We start from the raw sequence: 24,536 nt of genomic DNA, 5'->3' as shown, positions 1-24,536 counted from the left end.
TTTCTATCTTCTGCCTTATAACATTTTCGATGCCTTGTAAACTGATAGGAATTCATTCCTCAATGGTCATACACAGAGGTTAATAAGCTCCCAGCAACAGCTGACTTGGCACTAGAGAAGAAATACTCTCCCCTACATCCAGTTCAGAAATGTTACCTTCATATCCCCTTCCCTGTTTTGGGAAACTGAACTGACACTAAGTCTTTTTCCACCTCAGTTCTTCTGGATGTAGACTGGCAATGCAGGAAGTTTTTCCTCTTGTCATGTAGTTTAGATGCTGTTCATTGTGCAAATTGCTGGTCAGTGTGATGTGACACTGAGTCAGCCAGAGCCATGAGGCAGGTGTACCACCATTATTCCTTATGTCAAACCACAAAATAGGGCTCTGAGTGTTAAAAATAATTGTTCATTAGGTCACAGGGTAGGACAAGGTAACTACTACAATAGAGAAAAAGAAGATTTTGCAGGGGAAACAGCTTAAACTGAAAAAAATATCTCCCCTGTACGCTGTGTCTGTCCTTCTTTCTGACCTTGTTCTCCAGCCAGCAGTTTTCACCGTGGATTGCAGCAGACTCCCTCTGACTGCCTCAGAAAGTTTCCTTTCCATCACCTCTGTGTCTGTGCTCTTTGCTTTCTTGCTGGCTCGCACGCCAGCTGCAGGCTCCCTGCCTGCTCCATCCTGCACTTGCCAAAGGTTTTCCAGCAAAGCCTCTGAACTCGCTCTCAGAGATAACACCATCTCCCTCTCCCTTCAGAGGGTGCAAAATCCAGGACAAAACAAATCAGCAGCTTTTGACCTTGCTGTCCGGCGCAGCCTTTCAACAAAACACACTGGCACGGAAACTGTGAATAAACAAATAACTCAGGCTGTTTAACTGTCAGATTGACAGGGTGGTGAACGGTAGGAAAGGCTAAAAGAATTTAAGAGATTATTGGAGGACAAGCAACTAATCCTATGTGTATTTCTCCCACATTTCTTACATCGTAAAATGTCATTTCACTCATGTAGCCAGGAAGCAGAGAACTTGCTTGTTTAAGAACAGATCAGTAAGGTACTGAGGATTTTTATTACTCACAAGGATTCCTTCTAAGGTGATAAAAGAACATAGTTATCTATACTGGCACAAACAGCAAGGTGTCTCTGCCTTGTAATATTAGAGCCAAAATATGACACTTTCTATGCCTTAAATTCCTCTTTCTTTTTATCCTCAGAAGACGTGTACAAATTCCACCATAAAATAAATAGACCTTTGCATCAAGTGTTGATAATGTTAGAGGTTAAAAATATCCTCTACCTCCTGCCTCATCCGTGCCCTGCCAACTCTATATATTTTCATGCACATGCAAGTTTATTCTATAACATGTTCCTAGCAAGAGTCTGCTGTTAAAACTGCTATGGATTATACCTGATAAAATGCTGAGATAAAATGGAATTACAAAAAGCTCTGAAATACACCTTGGACAGTTCATGATGCTGTGCTAGGAAATGTACCTCACAGGACACTAAGAAACCTGTAATCTAAAGCATGGCACCAATTAATCTATGAGGAAAACTAATATGCATGATGCCTGGGTTTTGTGTACTCAATGAGCATGTTCACATGGTGAGGCTTTTTATTATTTGAATGTGCTGCACCAGAAGGGAAAGGATAAAAAATACACTGTCACCAATTTGGAATGAGGTCTGTAGCAGTCAGCTGGAAAGGAAGAGGACTGACTATAAATGGGAGAAAAGGAGATGTCCAAATAGGCAAAGCTTTCTACAAAAAACCACCCGGAAGAATGAAGACAATTGCTATAGATTTTAATTTTTTGTTTTCCTACAGGTTTTTTCAATTATAATCCTCCAAAGATTTGGAGACAGTAATTACTATAAATGTTGAAATGTCCTTAATTTATCTTTTTTTTTACTTTCTTGCTCCTGGCAATTTAATCCAACATGAGCAACACTGAAGGATTTTTTACCCCTTTTCCATTCTTCCAGACCCTCAGTTCCTTAAACAGTCACGAAAGCACCAGAAGAATTATTAAGCCCTGTAATTTTTCTAGTCTGCCACTCTTCCAACACTAGGTTTTTAAAGCTAAAGTATTCCTTCTTTCACCATTCTGAAGCTTTCATAAGTGCAAAGTTACAAATATAAAAATAAACCCTAACATATCACTCAGTGCGTTGAACCAAACTGCAAAAATAGGGCAGGAAGAGAAAGTCTAAGAAAGGGAAATAAATAATAATAATAATAAACAAAAATTAAAATACTTTTTCCAAATCAACTGCTTTTAAAAATGAATGTATAGTTGTATTTTTTGCTTGTGTCCCTTCTTCTAGTTAGATCTTTACAGCACTGGAATAAACTGCAATATACCGTTTATTTATGTTTTTGGCTTTGCACAAATGTTTCTCTGCTTTTCAATAAATTCTGCTCATAACATGTAAATATCTGTGGCAAAGACCATCCCCCTGGAGTGATCCAGCATGCATTGCTAAGCAATATTTTTTGAGTTTACTTTGGTTTTGTACTTTTATTCTTTCTCGGAGTTCTTTCTGTCATTTGCTTTCTTACCGTATGAATGCAGAGGGAAGTTCCATGAGGGCCTCTTTCTGCAAATAATATGCACGCAGCTATGTAAAGACTTCAGATTTCAGATAGCCCATGCAGAAGATCATGGCATTTACTAACTATCTTTGAATCTTATGTTCAGAAGCAGAATCCCAGTGGAATGTGGGAATACAAATTGGGAGTATTTCCACTCTAGATTACCGTTACTCTCTAAGTGGATGGGTCTGCTGCAGGCTCAACTCCACAGCAGAAAATTATTAAACTTTCCACTTTTTTTCCTTCCTCTGCACTTTGTAGTTTTTTTGTAAAAGATATTGGAGTACAGACTACATGAAAGCTACAGAGCACTCCAGCGAGGTCCCTTAACTAGGTTATCAGCAGCGAGTTCTTGAAGACATGCTGGAGTACGTAGTTTTTGGCCAACTGCTGACACAGCCTCAGCTTGTCCGAGTCTCACTTAACTAAAGGTAGAACACACATACAACAGAGTTTCTCACATCATTGAAACACAAGTGTAAGCCTGAAGGTGTAAATGTGTATCTCAGTACTTAACATGTTCGAAAATTATTAATGGACATACATGCTCTAAACCTGCCAACCCAAACAGCTAAAATGCAAGCACTCTGATGTTCATAGGTCTGTGTTTGTGCAAAGTGTTCCTAATATAGAATACTCTGCCAAGAGCTAAAAATACAAAATCAAGGTTTTTTGCCTTTTCCCTAAAGAGGGGGGTGGGGGGTAGGGGACTGGCGAGGTACAAGCTACTTCTGAAACCACCATTTGAGAATGTGAAGCTGTTCAGCTCCTCAAACCATAACATGCCTTCCTGCCTTGCTCTTTTATTGAGATGCCAGTGGTTTTTGTTGTGCCTGCTTTTTTGTTGATGCCAGTGTTAGGTATGACACGGCAGCAGTTTCAAATGGGTTTACAACTGACCAGAAGCAGTCAGAAATGGTACATTTCCAGGTGTTTGTGAGAAAACACATCTCTACAGACAAGGAAATTTTATACTGGTATGATACCAGCAGCTCCAAGGCAACCTTGACATAAATTTTCAGCATATTCCTGCCATTGCTAGCTTTGCTATCCTATCAATTCAGTGTGATTATCTGCTCCAATACCAGGAATCCACATTTAATAGAGGGTTCCAGCAGCAATCCTTTGACACCATCAGCTAAAGCTTGTTCTCACTATCTTTTTTACCCTCATCTTTATTACTGTCTGCAAGAGAGCTTCCCAGTTCCATGAATTGGTATGTAAGGGCAGGTATTTGCTTCATAAACTCCTGCTGTTTCTCAACCGTTTGTCAGTGCAATGGAAGATTTTCAATACAGCATGTAATTATTACTGAGCAAGTAAAAACAGGAGCGAAAAGTGTTTGCTGTTGAAGTGTAGCAGAGAAAAATGTGATTTGTCAGGGTTGTTCCTTCCTGGAGTTTTTAAATTGCACCATGTCTTTCCCAAAAATGAATTCCTAAAAGACTATGGTATTTCTACCAGTGATCTCTTCTTGTGGGAATGGAAATGCCTGGCTGCCCTCCAGAAAAATAAACTCTCTATGAACAGAAACACCCCCCTGACATTGCATGTAACAGGCTAGCAGCACAGATGGTTATAGGACACTTAGCCATGGCAATAATTCATGGGCATCCCTACCCTTTTAAATAAAACTATTCATTTTTAATGAACTAATAAAACTAATTTTGGGCAAAAGTTACATCAAGAATTTTACTTTGAGTTTTCACACTCAGGGTAACCGTAGCTGTGTGATCTTCTCCACTGAGCACAGAAAACATTTTTGCAAGTGCTGAAGCTATTTGGTGGGGACAGTCTGAGACACTCTGACACCGCCTTTAGGACTGAACTATACCATCCTCTAAGGACACGGGAGGTCAAGGCATTAGGCCACTGACAACATGACAACTGTACACCTTCTGTGATACTCTCAAATATCAGCATGTATTAAATGTAAATATTCATATCAAACTAGCAGTTAAGTTTGAAAGTATGGCTGTATAACCACTAATCAAAATGCTTGTTTTAATTATATCAAACTTACATAGATGCTGCTATTTTTGTCTTTTTATTTCTTATTTTATATCCTCTCTCTTGAGGTTGCCTTTGTTTCTGTTTCATTCTTGGCCTTCCCGACTACAGCCCTTTCTTGTCAGAATACTTCCACATCTTTTGCTACCTAGTGCTGCCTATACGTCGATCATCTCTACAGCTAAATTGCATAAAGCAGTACTTCGCTACCAAAAAAAAAAAAATCTACTGCGAGGGATTGCATTTTCCTATTTGATGCTCCTATGGACCATTTCCATTTCCCCAGCTATCTCAGGATAGGAAGCCCAGCTGTTTGCTTTTTCCACTTCTTTCATTAGAGTTCACACTTCACCTCCAAATACACTGCTAGAGCAACTGTCTTTCTACACCAAAACCCTCTGGAGATGTATAAGCATTAGTAATCATGTTAGAGGTACTAACATGCAGAAACTTACCCTGTACTGTGTATGCTGCCTCTCGAGTTCTGCACAGGGAGCAGTCTCACAGTGCTCCTCTGTCTGAAAAATAAGAGTGGATGAAATAAGAAAGGTTCTGTGCAACTGCATGAACATGTTTGTTTTCTCCTTACAAATGCATTTACCAGGCAAACATCCAAATCCAGGGGCGTTCTGCCTGATGAAGCACCTGTCCCTGCAGGGCTGTGGTTGCTGTCTCTTCAGGAAGAAGCTCTGGATGCCGGTGCACTTCCCCCATCCCCTCCAGCTTTGTGCTTTGTAACAGGGTGTGCTATCAGCTCTGTGGTCTCTTCCTTATCTGAGAAAGCAAGGTCTTTTGATTGTGCAAATTGGTTTGAAATAGCATTTTTAATTATTTTAATTACTGTTACTACTGTTACTTGATCACAAAGAAGATTATAGTCCTATCATCCTTGTCACCAAACTTTATGAGAGTCAGTAGAATGGGAAAAGCATCACCTGATGGGCATCCCTTTTCCTTTAGCTTCATTCCTGCAAGTGTTTGCAACTTTTCTTGTCAGGCAATGATGCGCTGGATGCAGTAGTGTTTTTAATTACCTGAGTCACCATTCTAATATTATCATTACTCCCATAATATATACCCATATAAATGTAAGCTTATTGTTGAATGCAAGTGATGTCAACCTTCAAAATGCATGGTCATTTTAATTGTAACAGAATTATAAAAGGAAAATTGCTTTTTAGACAGTATTATCCTGTCAAAGATTTTAACTGTAACTAGTTAATTTGACAGCTTTACTGAAACTTTGTTATAATTAAATTCCTGTATCATGTAACTGTCTTGTTTGATTTTATTTCATATTAGAGTTTTTAATTCATTTAATTAACATTATAGCCTCATTAAGCAATGGTATGGTTTTAATGTAACTCATTTGTAAAACAGATATTAAGTTACTTCCTAATGGACCCATTGCACTCAAGTTCTATACAGATTGCACTCTTGCCTGACCCATGACTGAAATTAGACACAGCCTTAGATATTTAAATTCTTGCAGAATAGTATGAAACCGTGACAAGCAGAAGTGGGATAGCACATGGAATTTGTAAGTCCTTTGGCAAAACAGGGGTAGCAGAGAGTTGCAGGATGTGAAGATGTTTGTGGTCTGGACAAAATAAAATGCAACATCAGTTAAGGCAAACAATAACACCTTTCCTCACAACTTGTTATTTACATACAGTGTGTGTGGGGGGGGTTGGTTGTTTTATTAGGTTTGTGGGCTGTTTTGTTTTGTTTTGTTTTGTTTTTTTAAATAAGAAAGGTTTCATAAAGAGTTTAGCCCAGAAATTGAAAGAACCGAATTATAATAAAAGGGAGGGGAAGACTTGTGTAACTTATCATCTGCTGATGGGATGAGGTTTTGTTAATTATTGCTGCATCTAAGGTTGGAAAGAGTAATGTCAAGTAGCTGATGTAAGATGACATTCAAAACGTGCCTCTCCTTTCAAAGAGATAATTTCCTACCATAGGTCCCACACTATTGTTTGATGAATTAACAATTAGTATTCGCTATTATTAGTTAGGTTTTAAAATATTTTTTAAAATTTTTTTGTGCAATTTGAATTACATCATATTAAGTACAAATAACTAAAGGCAATTATTTAAATATGCGCTGGTCAAAACTATGTGATATTACAGATTATTTCCTTATTTGCTATTATCGCAATTTTACATAAAAGTTTGTGACCTTAACTGAATTAAATCAAAAACTCACAGTAATAGTGGATATTAGCTTAATTTTTTTAAATGTCTGCCATTAAACGAACAGCCTTAAGGCATCCAAATAATTTGTTGCGCCAGCATATTAGGCTTTCTGGTTTCCCAAAAGCAGAGTGCATTGTATTCAATAATACTTTTTTTTTTTTTTAAGAAGAAAAAGGAAAAGATAATTACTATGGCAACTCTCTAGCTTCATGCTTTCACTTTGCTTGTCAAAATCTTTGTAGAAGAGGTGTTTGTCGATGACATGCAGTACTTAAAAATATCCTCTAGATGGCACTGTTTACTACACTTAGAAGATGTGCTGGCGTTTCTAAGAAATAGCTGTACTTTGAACGAAATACATCAGACGAGTATTGTTCGAGCCTAAACCTGCTCTCTTGACGTCAGTGGCCAAGATTTCAACAGTTTCAGTGAAAACAAGAATAGCTTCTATATTTGTCTATAAAACTAAACAAAAAATCTTGCACTTTTCTTTCAACACAAATGACCACTCTTTAAAATACAGTTAAAACAGTTTTCATTGCATCCTAAGCTATAAAACATACTATACAAATGCTTCCTAATTACTGAAACTCCTTCTTAAATACACACACATACTTAATTACTCTGGATGTCTTTGTTTAAAAATGACACTGTATAAATATTAATTTTTTTCCCAACTATTCTTTGTTCCATGATCTACATTCATTGTAGCACAGCAAATTTGAGTTCATTAGATCAGTTACTGCTATTTAGATGTAAATGTCTTCAAGGAAGAGTAATTACTCTCTAATCCTGATTTTTCTTAAAGTCAGGATAATGAAGACATGCTCTGACATTTCCCTGATAAAAAAAACCAAAAACTAAAAAAAAAAACCCCCCCAAAAAAAACCAACAAAAAAACCCTGCAGAAACTCCCCTTGTGCCTCTGTATAACACAGTTTACAGTAGATACAATTTTGGAAATAATCTAGGTAATTTTTGTGGGACTTGAGCTAGTAAATTAGGTTAGGTTGAGCTCCAGGAAGTCATTTAGTGGCTGAAATGCCCATGCTCAAATTATCCGTCCCCCACAGGGGCACCTTGGTCACCTCTAGAACACACATGAAGAGTGAAAAATTCTAGAGTGCTCTGCTTCGAAAATGAACAAAGGGCCACTCCTTCCTTTAAACCAGTCAGAGAAGAAGGAACTGCAACTACCATGGTGATTCACCCACAAGCACATGTAGAGCATGTAGCTGTGGATGTTGTAGCAATATTTTGAACAACTTTTCGATTTGCACCTCCCTATAGATTCTCTTAAAGAACAAGACAGCCCTGTTTAGGAAACTGAAAGTAACTCTTAGTAGGAATGTTTTTTAATTACTTGTTACAGATCTCAGAAGTGATAAAGGAACCACCAAGAGCACTTGAATCACAGCCTGGAAATTCCTGACAGTTCTCCACAGAAGCAGGAGAGCCAAGAGGTTTATCTTAACCTGCAACTTGTTAGTAAGTCTGACCCAAGGGTCAGGCTTACTGACACTATGCAGGATTTTCTTCTGTGCCTGTTTGATGCAAGGGATATCAGCAGTTCATCAAGTAAGGAATGTAAGCCAAGGCTCTCTCCAGTCTTATCCACTATGCTTTGGAGTTGGTGCACATGCAGCCTGTCCCAGGATGACTTTAACCATATTATCAAAGTAAACAGCATCATCAGGAGACACAGTTAAGATGTTCTTTCAGAAATCAGGAATTGTGATTTTGAGTCTACAGAGGCAAAAACCGAGAAAGTTCCTTCTGGACTAAGAGAATATTAAAACCATTTAAACACAGATTTCATGGTTGTGCTTAAAAATAAGGTAGAACAAAATGTACTACGTTTTATACAAGGTTTGATTTTGTTGGCATGAACTATTTTATCCAGCCAGAAGAGTAAAAGCATCTTATTTATAGATCCTGATAGGGCTTGAGATACACATTGCTCAGACAGGCCAAGACCAAGAGGGTTTTGAACAGCCACAAAACTACAAGTTCAGCCTCTCAGAAATTTTAACTATGTAAATTGAAGCAAGCTGGGGAGAAACTTCCTCCAATTTGATGGCATTTAAGTTCAGATTTTCAGGATCACATCATGAGGCAGATGCCTATATTCTGTCCATAACTTACTTTAGGCAGCTAAGAATTTTTTAGATCTGTTTTTTGAGGCTTTGGGTTTTTTTAACCGCATATCTTCTTAGTGGTCTTACAGTATTATGAAAGATCTACTTCACATCAGAACAAGCAGTATCAGCGTTAATGAGAACAGAATTTGTGACAGTATACTTTAAATCAGAGCTGCCATAGGCTATATGGGAACACTGACATAATGATTTGTAATGCTAACGTAAAGAAAAAAAGTAATTAAAGAAAGAATTATGAAAATAAGCTTCATGTCTGTATGTTGTGGGGAGGAGCTGGGTTTTCAACATTTCCTCTTAATACTATCAAGATGTGCAGGTCCTGAACTTGAAATGAGTTCCAAGTACCTTAAAGCCCATGTTTAGGCACAGCAAATTGCTGACACAAGACCATTTCACTTCCCCTCGCGCCCCCCCCCCCCCCCCCCCCCCCCCCCCCCGCCATGTTTAAGGAAGTTGAAACATATAGCTTCTGAAAGAGAACCAGTTAGGTTCAACTTCATAGAAAATTAAAAGCTCACAACTCCACTGGTTCTCTCACAGTAGCATAGGTATGTGTACAGAGAAGGATTCCTGCTATACCATCTCTAAAAAATATGTATCTCTAGGGCTAGCAGAGACAGTGTCTTCATTCACTTAAATGTAATCATGTTAATAAGAATTTCATAGTTTCCAGATTAAAAAAAATCTTATTTCTGTCACTAATGAGCAGCATATTATCATGCTGAATATAACTGGCTACTCCCATTGTATATCCTCAAGACCTCTGGCACTCACGCTATAAGAAAAAAATCCTCTTCAATAAGACTCCCTACATTTCTCAGTGAAGAATCAGCTGAACAGTAACGTAAACCAAGCAAGAGCTGAAGTTCTTCTTTGAAATGACGGGTGTTCAGTACATGAAGTTTACTAAATTGAGCAGGAGTTTTGGGGGACTGACAGCAGCGCAGCAGTGGGGAAAAAAAGGCTTTGTAATTACTACTCCTCACTGGTATGATAATAGCATGGGCAGGGTGGATCTGGTTTTACAGTGACTGATGTACTTTGTAATGCCTGAAAGTAAAAGACCTCCCAATTACAGAAATGAGATAAACTTACTGGGTTTGTATTATGCCTTCATGTGTCTTCTCCTAGCATCACATGCATTTCATCTGAGAAAATCTGTAGGTTTCTTTTTTTATTGCATAAATTTACTGTCCTCAGTGACAAATAGTTACATAGGTATATACCATACAGAAAAGGAATGTCTAAATAGGACTCTGAATAAACTTGAGTTATGTTATCAAAAATATGCTATCTTGGAAACAATATCCTCTCCTCATCACAGGCCTGAGGTCTGCAAGCATGGATATAAGCTAATCAGCCAGAAGGCCTTCAGTCTATATAAGCTTTAAAAAGATAAAGGGGAAAGACAGAGATATGAAAGGGAATCTAAGCATTGATCCCTGTAAATCCATCTGAAAATAACAACTTTCTGGCCTATGTCAGAACAAACTTTGCCAGGGAAAAACTATCGCACTTCCAAGTGATTCCTAATATTGCATTTTTCTGACTCTAAGGTGTCCTTTCTGGGAGGGAGGATTTTCCTTGCTCACACAGCCTGAGTCTGCTCAAGCCCGATTACTGGGCAGAGGGAGGTGGGTGCCTTGTTAGGCTTTGCTGTGGACCACTGCGGCACCCTCTTGCCTCTGTTAGGACTAAAAGCAATCTAATCTACCTGTCTAGACAAGGCTTTGCTCTGGTCTGATCCCTCTCTTTGGTGTTGCTTGTGACATCCAGAAATTTGACAAGGAAAGCAATTATTGATCAGTCTGAGGTGTGTTTTGCTGTGATAATTGTCTAAGCATGACTGAGTGATGCCCCTGTAGATAGGTGCTTGCTTATTTCCTGAGGCAGGTTGTCCTCAGAGCGACAGAAACATTGATAAGAGGACAAAATGACTAACTTTGATGGAGTTTGTTTTGAAACATCTGCTGCTTGTCGACATGTGAGGCAGAAGCAGTGATTTATTAGTAATAAAAAGGAAAACCAATGAAACCTTCTGTCTTATTCTTGTCCTAAACTATTTTCTGACTATGAATGACTAGTATTTGCCCATGAAGAACTGCCCCATTATCTGTGTATTTTTAGTTTGCTTATGTTATGATTTACCACATACATCATAACAGATTATTAACTTTAAGACTTTGAGTAACTTCTGTCTATTAAAGAACCTGGCCAATAAAGTCACTGAATGGAATGGTGAACTGCTAAGAAGTGATATTGTAGTCATTTAGATTTTTTTTTCTCTTGTCTAGAGTCTAAATATTTTTAGGATATTGAACAGAATGTAAATGAATGTGAAGGTCTTTGGTGACATTTCCTATTCCCTGAATGCATACCAAACACAGACCTGTAATTTTCGCCCAGCGTTTTAATGAGAGTAATTTCATTTGGATCAATCCTTTCTTTCAGGCTCAGCTCTACATGGGCACTCTGCAGAATTCTGACTTCCATGTCAAGAGGAGCTCTGACAGGAATTGACCTCCAGAAAGTCAAAATTACATCAAAGTATTTTCCCAGAACATGGTGGCATGTACAAAGTCGGGGTACTGCTGCCCATAAGAGGAAGACACAGCTTCCCTTTTACAGCTGTCAAGCCCTGAAGGACAAAGGTTCTTTGAGAATCACAGCCGTGCCACTGGTGCATGGGAAAGCGATGTGGTTCAGGAATCTGTGTTCTTCCCTTCACTGCATATGCATGGTAAATAGATGTGCATAATCTGTTCAATGAAAGGGTATAGCTCCTGCAATATTTCTACCATCAGAATGCAAAACATACCACCCCCAAAAGATAAAACCTCAAAACCATACATCCTTCGTTTAACTGGAACATTAAGAACAGCAAAAGTGTTAGAAATAAGAAGACACGATCATAACAGCACAATGCTTTTAAACAGAATTTTGGCATCTGTCTGCGTGCCTATCTGTAATTTAAAGAATGAAGCTGTGTCTATGACAAATGAGTATCTTTTTCCCCAGAGGACACAGAGTTTAATCAAGCTTCACTACCTTAGTAACCTTTTGTAAATGGTGAGGCATAACTGACATGAGAGTAGAACTGAAAAACATAAGGTATTTAGGTTCAAATCTGGATGTAAAGATGTCAGTCTCACTAACGCAAGTTCGTGTGACTATATATTGATTTAAATTGAGCATTTTCTATTTTCTGTGCAAGCAAGGAGCAGGTCAGAAGTTGAAAGCAGAAAAATAAAGTGAATGCCTGAAGGAGGTCTCATTCCACGCTTTGAGTCTCATTCTGATCCTGTCAACACTGCATCAGCATAACTCCATCAATCAGATTTACATTACCATTTTGATGAAAATGAAAATGCTTTAGTAAAGCTTTCTTCAGACATTGTTTTGTCTGAAAACCTTTAGACTTCCTTTCTTTTCCTGTCTTTTTCTTTCTTCTGTTTTTTAAACAATAAAGCATCAATAAGACATCAGGTTATCTGCAGGTCTTGGAATATTTTCACCTTACACAAAAGCACGTTGGTTGGAATCTGCTTCTGTATTCTGATTCATCAGCTACTTCCATTGTAACAAATAACATGAGGGTAGCAAAGAATAAAACATTTTTTTTCTTTTTGTGCCACATGCAATTACATCTCTTTTAAGTGATTCAGTAATTGCATTTTAAACGGCACTTGTTTATTATTCTCATTTTGCCATATTGAAATTGATTTTTATTGTTTTACTAAATAATTACCAAAGCCCTGTGAGGGAGGAAAAAAAAACCCCACACTTTCTAGGAAACAATTCTAGTCTGTACATTAATCTGTACCTTTAAATAAACAGCAATAATTAATGGGAGTTCAGCACCTTGCTGTATTGTACAGTGACAGGGATTAAACACTGGCACTGCAAAATGCCAGTTTTTGGCTTGTGCGTTTGTAGACCCTTCAGAGCCATGAACTGACATTTGCAATCTTTGCCAGTCAAAAAAAAAAAAAAAGGCAAATTCAGTTAAATTTAGTTCTGCCATTCAAATGGAATGAAGTTCATCACCTGTCCCTTTTGTGATTTGATTATCCAGGGACTGAGTTTATTTTCCTGAAGACAGACACATTAAAAGGGCCCGATTCTGCAACTATTGCCCCATCTCAGCGGCTCGATTGACTTAAATTATTCATCACTACCTGACTTAGCTATTGCTGTGTATTTAATAGTACAAATTAACAGTTCTGGACTCTTTGCTTAAGTGTTTTTCCTTTCCTAGAGCTCCCACAACCACTCTGACAAACAATTAAACACATTTTGAAATTATCAAAATTAGTATATTAAATAAATTATGATCTATAATTCAACTACCTGCCTTTTTTAAAACCTGTAGTTATGTATGGTTTACATTACCCAAAATACTGTTATTGACTTTGTTTGAACTACTCATGTAAATAGATTCCAGGTTCAATCCCTATACCCAAGAAGAGAAGGAAATTCTGAAGCAAGGTCCTAAAATCCAAACCATTAGGTGTATAAACTCTGGACAAAAGCAGCATGCTTGTAAGGAGAAATGTGCTTGTAAGAATATGCAGGAAACACGGGCTCCACAATCCTCTCCGCATGCTGCTCCCACCTTTGTGGCATTTTCACCTCTTGTCTTCACAGACTTCCCAAAGTTTTGGGGGTTAGGAGCACAGCAGATGATAAGCACCACTTTTTTGGCCCAGTAGTTCTTGTAGGAAGTGGATTTGGATTTCCTGTGTTTACCGTGAGACCGAACTGTAGCAGAAGCCCGAGTCAAGGACAAAGCAACACCAGGGCTAGTCTGGGCAAAGCAAATGCATGCCTTGTGAAGGTGGACTACTCCACAGACTAAATACTGCCCATAACAGGGCAAGTCCTCACTCACCCGCCACACTGAACTCCAACCTCTTCTCTTTCTGAAACACCCTGAAAGAGATCGGTGGAACTGGCAATTTGGCCTTGAATTTCCGATTGGAGATGGGACCAAGGATGTATTTGCTAATGATTTAAGCAACATTTAAGAAACCAGGCCCCCGGGGATAATTATGAGGTTTGTTAAATAGCTAGCACATAACCTGCTATTTGGACACCCAAGTGAATATTTATAATGCGTTTTTTCACTGTGCTGGACTGAAGAGGACATGCTACAGGTGCACCATAGGTTAGGAGGTTCCAGTGTTGCAGTGCAATGGCATGAAGTAAAAGAGCTCGTTCATTAGCATATGAATCAGCTCTCCGTAGAAAGTGGTAGAACTGCAGGAGAGGAAAAGCCATTTTGCTTTAATAATAACAGTCTGTAAGAGGCAATCCCAGGTACAAAATGATCAAGTGACCAGAGCCAGTTCAGTGAAGAATGATAGCATTTTATGCTCAACACTTCGAGATTAAAGTCTTTAGTTAGCTAAGCATAATGTGAATCAGTTTCATGTATAATGCATTGTGTGAGCCTGTAGCCAGTATGATACAATGTAAGCAATTCCATTTAGTGCAATTTGACTATAGCTAGTACAGAATAATTGGAGTCAGTTTCTAGCAAGCTAGAATTTGAGTCAAATATGATATGGAAAAGAATTTGATACATAATAATATGGAGGCGAAGATAACACGCAATGATGTGGATGAATAGTTAATACACTGTAATACAGAAGTCATTTTAATAGGTTATGATGTGATTAGAAGTCCAGTGTTCTTATACGCAGACAAAAGCCTAATACATCACGGTAAAGAAAAGAGACTATTAAAGAACAGTACAAATAATGGTACATAGCTGCATTTGAGGGGAGTGTTAACATAAAATACTGCAGTTTTCTCAAATATAAGAGTGAACGAATAAACATTTACTGGAGGATAAAACATGGCTACTCAAGTGAACATCTCAGAGCAGTTCCTCACATCTCAGGGGCAGCATAACACTGCGTTGGGCGATTCCAGCTCCTGCTTGGGAAATCAGCACTTTCTATTCATTTTCTCCCATTATTAGAAGCAGTTGTGACGGGTCTAGCCCCTTTGGTACTCTGGGCCTCAATTTTACAATCTGTTGTGCAAATACTACAGTCTGAAGACCTGTCTCTGCTGTGAGTTTAATAACGTATACTTAGTTAAAGAACTACAGTGTTTTAAAGCAAGCATGGAGACATTAGCATGATAAACCTGCATGTAAAGAACTTTGGCTTTCTAAAATAACTCCAGAAAACAGAGAAAATATGCTGTTACTGTGTTGGGTTTAAATCCAACAGCCACTAGTTCATTGAAATTTTACTTTTGGGGTTTTTTTTCTCTTCCTAACTTTTCATGAGGCTAACCCTGTGTACATGAGAAGAGCTCATTTATGAGCATGTGCTAATCAGTTCTGACTACAAGTTAAAGTCATCCCTGAGCAAACAGAAAACTATGCAGCTTAGCAATAAAGTTAAATAATTATTAGCAGGCTATGTGATGTGACTACAATGTGACATTGAAATGACTATGGTGTGATTAGAATAAGAATGTTATATGTCTGTGATGTTACTAGAATGAGGCTATAAAACGTCTGTGATGCCATACTGCTGTGATACGACTAGTGTCAGAAAAAACGTGTGCATTATTAACGCATATATAAACATGCCGTATTTCAGAAGCAGACTGCGTTACACAGGATGCTAGTAGTTCTAATTATCTGCTTTATTAATGGCTGTTCTGCTTTGTATTTTAAAAGACAAAAGAATTGCATACTTAACTCATTCACAGAATTCATTTTTTAAGTGGTTTGGCAGCAAGGTTGCTCTTTCATGTCACTTGCTTGACTTTCAATGCTGGGGCTCTAGCCATCCTTCCTGTATTACATAATGAACATTTTTCTTAAACTATTATTAGATTCAGTTCCGTTTGCTACCATTACTTGATGTCATCAAAACCAGGATCAATTTTTTTTTTTTCTGTGTGTATCTGTTAACAGCGGTCTTTCGGACACAAATACAAAGCACAGCAAAACTAAAGAGTGTTTAATCTTTACACATCACGGGATTATAGGATGCGCAATGTCCGCGTACAGTGCCTGCATCCATATGACTAGCAAGGATATGTACATTTATCAGTATGTACCACACAACACTAAGCCATGCAAATTACTGACCTCTGACAGATCCAAGCAGCTTCCACCATTAGTTAACAGTGTGTCGTATGTGCAGGTGCATATGGAAGTCTAAAGGTAGGAGCCTGCATCTGAAAACGTAAAATCTTCCAGGTAGAAACTCACATCTTTAGCTGGCCAGTGCTATGAACTGAAAATGTGTAAATTATCTAGATGTAGTACCGCATATACAAAAAGTCAAATGCTGATGTCATCTTTGCTTTCTGTGTGCATACATATTTGAAAGGCTTAACCAAAACCAGCAGCCAGTGTGGCCACATACCTGGGCATACTAAATCGGATCGGTACTGTGTCATATGGCTTGCAAGTTCAAGCTGAGAAAAGCTAGCAATAAAGGCACAGTCAAATGAAGGCTCATTCATGCTCCAGAAAACGTTGAAAAAGGCACTACATATAATGCACTATATATAATGCACTATAATCATCTTCTTGTCACACTTTTGAGGTCACTCATATCGCCATACACTGGCACTTTATTACACCATCTTCCAGGCATGTGATGCTGCTTTGTGGCTAGCTGGATAATCTACCCGTGTCATTTACGGGGAAGGTGCAACGATCACTTTTATTATTTATCAAACCACAGAGAGGAATGTTTTCCAGTTCAATGTTTAAGCAGACAAACCCCAAACCAGCAGATCAGCTCTCCCCCTCCTTCGGCAACTATCTCGGCTGACCCTTCGGGAAGGGGAAGGAGAAAGGTGTGCAGGCATAAATGGGAGCCGAGACAGGGCTGGAGTCTGAGCAGCGTGAATTATAGATGAAAAGGCATGTATTAAATATAAAGCCGAACCGCGCTGAGGGCCGGGGCAGGGTGTTTCCTCCGGCACCGCGCGGCGCCGGGCAGCAGCCCGTGCCAGGCCGCGCACGCTGCGCACCCTGCGCGGCCACCAGCGCTGCGCGCCGGGGCTCCCCGCACCCCCGCGCCAGGGGCGCGCTCGCAGGCACCCCCCGCGCACACAAACAAAAGAAACCCCCGACCCCCCCCCCCCCCCCCCAACGCGAGCCCACAGCACATGCTCATTTCTCCAGGGCACCCCGAGGCCACTCGCAAGCCCGATGCCCCTCTCTGCCCGCCTCCGCGCCCCCCGCCGCGCCCCCCCGCTGGGCTGCCCCCCCCCCGCTCCGGGGCGCTGCGCCCCCGACCGCGGAGCCCCCGCCGCGCCGCCCGCTGCGCCAGCCCCCGCGCCCCCCGCCCCCCTTCGCCTCGCCGCGGCCCCGCGCGTCCCCCCCCCCACCCCCCCGCGCGGCGCGGAGCCGCTGCGCCGCCCGCCGCCCCCGCCCCCCGGCCGGCCCGCGGAGCGACGTGCCCGGCGGCCAATGCCAGCGCCGCGCTCCGCCATCCACCGCCCCCGCCGGCGCGGGCCAATGCGGTGCGGCGGGAGGGGGGGCCTAGCGCCGCGCACACCCTCCCTCTGGGCTTATTGAGAGTTATATCAAGAATTTCAGTTCAGAGAGAGAGAGAAGGAGGGAGCGTGTGTGAGGGAGAGAGGCTGGGAGGGAGGAGGGAAAGCGCCGTCGCTTCCTCCCGTCACTAAAGCAATAACCCATTAGGATTTTTTTTTTTTTTTTTTTTATTTTTTTTTTTACGGGCAACTATCAACCCAGAGCTAAAGAAGGAGAGAGAAGCATCGCCAGACCAACTCTTGTCATTTCCAGTAAGAAGTTGCAGACTTCATGTAGCTGCCTCTGCTCTGCTGAGAGAGGGATGGAAATTGTGTGCAGTGCAGAGTGGAAAATACCCCCGGTCTAAAGAAGTGCACCGGCTTTTTTCTTGCTGTTTGTTTGGGTTGTTGCGTGCACATTAAACACCCAAAGGATCGCCGCTTAATAGAAATGAAACGTGGAGAGGATGACTAACGACAGAACTGTGAATTTGTTCACTGGAGTTGCTAATTTGCCACCCTGAAGCAACACATATCTCAAGGAGGAAGCATTTAGCTGCTGCTGATTTCTCCAAAACTGGTGGTTTACCAGATGCATTGTGCTGTATCTGCTGGAACAGATCATTGCTTAGCTGCAGCAGATCGTCAAAGGTAGACAACCAACGTAAGTGCAAAGTTACCCATACACTGTGATGCATTTCATTTAAAGGGGGAGAAAGAAGGAAAGAAAGAAAAAAGCCAACACACAGTATGTTTGTCTAGGCAAAGAATAAGAATTGGTGTTTTGGATTCAGTTGGTGTTGGTAGCAAAGGCTCACCTACTCACTGTCTCTGCATCCCTACCTGCATCACTCTGCTGGAAGTAATCACGGGCATCAGCTACCGTGCAGCTTAATGCAGATAAGATTAGTGCTTGGGGGCTGCCCGGTTCTGCCAAACTGTAGGTGCTGCTGGCAGCCTTGCACCAGGGTAATTCGTGGTTAGCAGAGCATGCAAACAGAAGTGTCTGTCGGGTTTTCTTTTTTTTTTTTTTTTTTTTTTTTTTTTTTTTTTTTTACACCTGCATTATTAGTCTGCAGTATTTATGTGTGGCAGCTGCTAATAACATCCTGAAGGGAGATCAGTATCAATGGGGAAAGGCTGCACCTTTTTTCCTCCCCTCGTCATCAGAAAATTTATTCCCCCCGCCCCCCTCCCCAATCTGTAAACATGCTGGCTGCTCCTAAGTTGCATTTGGAATTTCCAGCCTCCTGATTTAGGCAGTGTTTAAAAACAAACAAAGTTTAAGGTTATTACACAGAAGAAGAAGTATCCAACATCTGGAGAGGAAACATTGAGCTGAGAGTCTAGGAAACTGTAAGTCCTGTTATTGTCTCATCAGTTAACAGGGATGTGAAGTAGCCAGTGACGACTGCTGCAGCAGCAGCATGTCTGGGTGGTTATTTCCCAGTACGATAGCTATAGAGAGGGATGCAAGGCACAAGGAGCAGAGAAAAATCTGGTTAGTAACAGCTAAAAAACATGTACGGAAGCAAACAACAAATTACATTTGGCAGCTGACATAGCAGTTAGAATCCAGAAGTAGTGCGGGAAGATTTTTCACTTGCACCAAATGACTGGGTGGAGGAGGGTAGAGGGGGAATGCATGTTATGGATTACACAGTGTACCAAGAAATTTTTCAGAAAGTACGTGTTGAAACGGTAGCTACCCTTAATCCTGCAAATACTTATTTCCATTCTCACTCTGTGCAAATGCAGCTGAAAAGATATTGGTGCATTTGTCCGGAGGGATTGCTTGTAAAGGGGAGCAGTAGGAATTTGTACTGCTGCATGTGTGCATTGCAAAACCAAGTAGTAGTTGGAGATCGTGGATTTGTCATGCCTAAAAAAAACCAATAATGCTGTTCTGTATCATTGTGTTGACAGTGCTGTCTCCAAATAAGAAATGAGATGTAATGCATCCTGCAGTCCATGCATGCCTCCTCTTGCAAATTGCGCATCATTCCTCTCTGGAAACCTTTAAATCCTAAAATCCAGGAAAAGAGCCTAAAAACATTATCATGAACCTAAGGGATTTTTACCTGTTGGCCGCTTTGATTGCCTGTTTAAGGCTGGATTCTGCTATAGCTCAAGAACTTATTTACACTATTAGAGAGGAGCTGCCTGAAAACATACCCATAGGGAACATACCAAAGGACCTGAACATTTCTCATATCAATGCTGCCACGGGGACCAGTGCCAGCCTTGTCTACAGACTGGTGTCTAAAGCAGGGGATGCCCCTCTGGTCAAAGTCTCCAGTAACACCGGGGAAATCTTTACGACATCTAACAGAATAGACAGAGAAAAACTCTGTGCTGGAGCTTCCTATGCAGAAGAAAACGAGTGTTTCTTTGAACTTGAAGTGGTGATTCTCCCCAATGACTTTTTTAGGCTGATCAAAATAAAAATCATTGTAAAGGATACTAATGACAATGCACCTATGTTTCCATCCCCTGTCATCAATATCTCCATCCCAGAAAACACTCTGATCAACAGTCGCTTTCCAATCCCATCAGCAACAGATCCTGACACAGGTTTCAACGGCGTTCAGCACTACGAGTTGCTAAACGGGCAGAGTGTCTTTGGACTGGATATTGTAGAAACTCCAGAAGGAGAGAAATGGCCTCAGCTGATAGTGCAGCAGAACTTGGACAGAGAGCAAAAGGACACCTACGTGATGAAAATTAAAGTGGAGGATGGAGGTACCCCCCAGAAATCCAGCACAGCCATCCTGCAAGTCACAGTAAGTGATGTCAATGATAACAGGCCAGTATTTAAAGAGAGTCAAGTAGAGGTTCATATACCAGAGAATGCCCCCGTAGGCACTTCTGTAATTCAGCTTCATGCTACGGATGCAGATATAGGAAGCAATGCAGAAATCAGATATATTTTTGGTGCCCAGGTCGCCCCTGCAACCAAAAGATTTTTTGCTTTAAACAACACCACAGGGCTGATTACAGTTCAGAGGTCCTTAGATCGAGAAGAGACTGCTATTCACAAAGTGACAGTGCTGGCTAGTGATGGTAGCTCTACACCAGCCCGGGCAACTGTTACCATCAATGTCACTGATGTAAACGATAACCCTCCTAACATAGACCTCAGGTACATAATAAGTCCCATCAATGGCACAGTGTACTTATCTGAGAAAGATCCCATCAATACAAAGATTGCCCTAATTACAGTTTCAGATAAGGACACTGATGTGAACGGCAAAGTGATCTGTTTCATTGAGAGAGAGGTCCCCTTCCACTTGAAGGCGGTTTACGACAACCAGTATTTGTTAGAGACCTCTTCCTTGTTGGACTATGAGGGCACCAAAGAATTCAGCTTTAAAATTGTTGCTTCTGATTCTGGCAAGCCCAGTTTGAACCAGACTGCCCTGGTAAGAGTTAAACTGGAGGATGAAAATGACAACCCTCCGATTTTCAGCCAGCCTGTAATTGAGCTGTCAGTTTCTGAAAACAACCGACATGGTCTATACTTAACAACTATTAGTGCCACAGATGAAGACAGTGGGAAAAATGCAGACATTGTTTATCAGCTTGGCCCTAATGCCTCCTTTTTCGATCTGGATCGAAAGACAGGAGTTTTGACAGCCTCCAGAGTTTTTGACAGAGAAGAGCAGGAACGTTTCATTTTCACTGTTACAGCCCGAGACAATGGCACCCCTCCTTTGCAGAGTCAAGCAGCTGTAATTGTTACTGTGTTGGATGAAAATGACAACAGTCCCAAATTTACTCATAATCACTTCCAGTTTTTCGTATCTGAGAACTTACCAAAGTATAGCACGGTGGGGGTGATCACAGTGACCGATGCGGATGCTGGGGAAAATAAAGCAGTGACCCTTTCCATCCTGAATGACAATGAAAACTTTGTGCTGGATCCGTACTCTGGAGTTATAAAGTCCAATGTTTCTTTTGATCGAGAACAGCAGAGCTCCTACACCTTTGATGTTAAGGCAGTGGATGGAGGGCAACCTCCTCGCTCTTCAACAGCGAAAGTAACCATAAACGTCATGGATGTTAATGATAACAGCCCTGTTGTCATCTACCCACCTTCTAATACTTCTTTTAAGCTAGTGCCACTCTCAGCAATTCCAGGATCGGTGGTAGCCGAAGTCTTTGCTGTCGATATAGACACTGGCATGAATGCCGAGCTGAAGTACACGATTGTAAGCGGAAATAACAAGGGTTTGTTTCGGATTGATCCGGTGACAGGTAATATTACTCTGGAAGAAAAACCAACTCCTAATGATGTGGGGCTGCATCGCTTAGTTGTCAACATAAGTGATTTGGGTTATCCTAAATCCCTGCATACTCTTGTGCTTGTATTTTTGTATGTAAACGATACTGCTGGAAATGCCTCTTATATTTATGACTTGATACGCAGGACTATGGAAACACCTTTGGACCGGAACATAGGGGACAGTAGCCAACCCTACCAAAATGAGGACTATCTCACGATCATGATCGCTATTGTGGCAGGTGCCATGGTTGTCATAGTGGTGATATTTGTCACGGTTCTCGTTCGCTGTCGACATGCGTCCAGATTCAAAGCCGCCCAGAGGAGCAAGCAAGGTGCTGAGTGGATGTCTCCCAATCAGGAGAACAAGCAAAACAAGAAAAAGAAAAGGAAGAAAAGGAAATCTCCGAAGAGCTCTCTTTTGAACTTTGTGACCATTGAGGAGTCCAAACCTGATGATGCAGTTCATGAACCTATCAACGGGACAATAAGCCTTCCAGCGGAGCTGGAGGAGCAAAGTATAGGAAGATTTGACTGGGGCACAGCACCACCAACAACCTTTAAGCCTAACAGTCCTGATCTTGCCAAGCATTACAAATCTGCCTCTCCGCAGTCTGCTTTTCATCTCAAACCTGACACTCCAGTTTCAGTGAAAAAGCACCATGTGATTCAGGAACTCCCGTTGGACAACACCTTTGTTGGTGGTTGTGACACCCTTTCCAAACGCTCTTCCACTAGTTCAGATCACTTCAGTGCCTCAGAGTGCAGTTCCCAAGGAGGCTTCAAGACAAAGGGCCCCTTACACACCAGACAGGTAAACGAGCACTTTTACTGGTCTATAAGTACTGCATACAAGTGCCCGATCAACCAGTATTAAAAGTGCCACTATATTGTGGGGTTTTTTGTTTCAGTCTGATTTAGTTACATTACGGGGGGAACAAAAAAAAAAAAAGCCAAAACCTAAAACAAAAAGAAATAAAAAAAACCACTTGGCCCCTTTATCATTTACCTGGGGCTTAATCATGCATTTGTGAAATGCCACCGATACTTTGAGTTTTGAATAATACTGATTGTTAAAGGACTGTTACACGTCTGTGCAAGTGCATATACATGTGCATAAAGAAAACTGAAAAAAAGAAAAACTTTTTTTTTTCTCCCCAGTATTTCTTCAAATACAAAAGTTATTGAAGAACAAAACCTCTTTCCTTATATGCTAAATTTCAGTCAGAAAATCTGACTGTTTCAAGATTGAAGGGATATGTACATTCAGTTTGAAATTTCAAAGTGAGTTGGCTTGAATTTCTTTTACGGTTCAAGCTGATTTGGAACATTGCTAAGTTAGTGTTACTAAAGGGGTTAATTTTATTCCCTAACAAAGACAGCCAAATTTCCAAGCTACTCCATCTGTGAAGCACGTGGTTTGTTGATAGGATATAAATAAGCCATACGGAAGTCTTCCTCTGTTTTGAGTTTAAAATTACGTTATTGTAATAGATGAAAGTTGGTATTGCATAGAAAGTTTGTTGCATACTTTAAAAAATGGCCAAAGCATACTTTTGAAAGGAATGCGTTCTCTGAATACATCTGAATTATGCAGAAAAAAAAAAAAAGTCATCCCATTGTAAATATTTTCTCATCTTAGTACTGCATAAGTGATCTGTCATAACTCATTTTAAACTGTGAAATACGCCATATGAAGAGGGATTAGGAGGCTGAGAATCTCATATTTCAACCAAATCCAGCATTAGTTTTTCTTAGGTCTAATAATTCCTTGCTAATAAAGATTTAAATGCGGCGCTGTCTAATTTATTTTATTGGTGCTTTTCTTCTGCCGCCGCCGCGGCGTGGCACCCGGCGCCGGCGCAGCCTGTAGGTGGCACTACGGTACCGTGGCGCCTGCGCTGGCCCGCCGCCAGCCCTGCAGCAGCTCGGGGAAGCGGGGGGGAGGGAAGGCTCGAGCTGATCCTACAGCCAAAGAACCTTTTATTTAAGGATAGTTGCACTGGAGTGGTCAGTAGTTAAGTTTTGTGTGTTTGCAAGGCAGCTTCCTTGGCGCTTCGCTTTCGCTGCACCGACTCGGTAGGTGTTAGGAGTCGCGTTTGTATTCCCGCTGGCGCTGTGCTCTCTGAGTGATGGTTATTTGTCTGAATTTATTAGGGATATGAATCCCAGAGAATCAAGTGAGACACATTTAGGCTTGTCTTTGCAAAAAGATTTTGACAGTAGCCAAGTTTAGGATAAAGTCGTCCTCCTGCTCTTGCATTAGCCTTATCTGAGAGGAATGTGATGTTCCCAGAACTGTGTCTTGACTTTGGGTGTCTGTAAGGTGTCACACTAACAAGATGCTAAGAATAAAACAAGCGCTTTTGAGGCAGTTCTGCTAAAGTAACTGCTTTAAAACAACTCATACCTACAACCGGACACTGAAAACGTCTCAGAAGACTCACACAAAACTTTAACCTTTCTAAAGACTTTAAAGAAAGGTATACTCCCAGAGCTGTCTTCAGGCTGTTACGCAGCACCATACAGATACTGTCAGCAGAAGTTAAAAAAAGAAGCAATGTGGAAAAAACCCCAACAAATTTTTAGAATGAGTTCTGCATGATCTGTGGTTACTCGGCAGAAGTTTTCTCCCCAGTTTTAGTTACAAAACGTAACACCCCCAACCCACACATTCCTTTTCTGTTCTGAGATTTTGTTAATCTAATTTAAATTAGCTTTCCAAACTCAATTAGGAAACTCAGACTTAATCCCCCACAGTATCTAGAGGCA

The 24,536-nt window shown here is 40.8% G+C and overlaps 1 protein-coding gene across 2 annotated transcripts in view; it reads left to right on the top strand.

Annotated features, from left to right (window-relative positions):
* Positions 1 to 17,582: 17,582 nt before the first annotated feature.
* PCDH9 (protocadherin 9) overlaps positions 17,583 to 24,536 on the top strand; it is a 182,492-nt gene continuing 175,538 nt past the window's right edge. The window contains exons 1-2 of one of the 2 annotated variants that reach the window (XM_055702564.1): positions 17,583 to 18,146; positions 19,409 to 22,578. In XM_055702564.1, coding sequence (XP_055558539.1) covers positions 19,543 to 22,578 — 3,036 coding nt within the window. In that variant the 5' untranslated portion in view covers positions 17,583 to 18,146; positions 19,409 to 19,542. Of the gene's footprint in view, positions 18,147 to 19,408; positions 24,514 to 24,536 lie in introns of those variants that run through there. The other variant, XM_055702563.1, reaches the window with a different exon arrangement.

This window comes from Falco cherrug, chromosome 2 (assembly GCF_023634085.1).
Source record: "Falco cherrug isolate bFalChe1 chromosome 2, bFalChe1.pri, whole genome shotgun sequence".
Lineage (NCBI taxonomy): Eukaryota > Metazoa > Chordata > Aves > Falconiformes > Falconidae > Falco > Falco cherrug.
The sequence above is the reverse complement of the archived record's forward strand: the minus strand, read 5'-3'. Positions and strand labels throughout refer to the sequence as shown.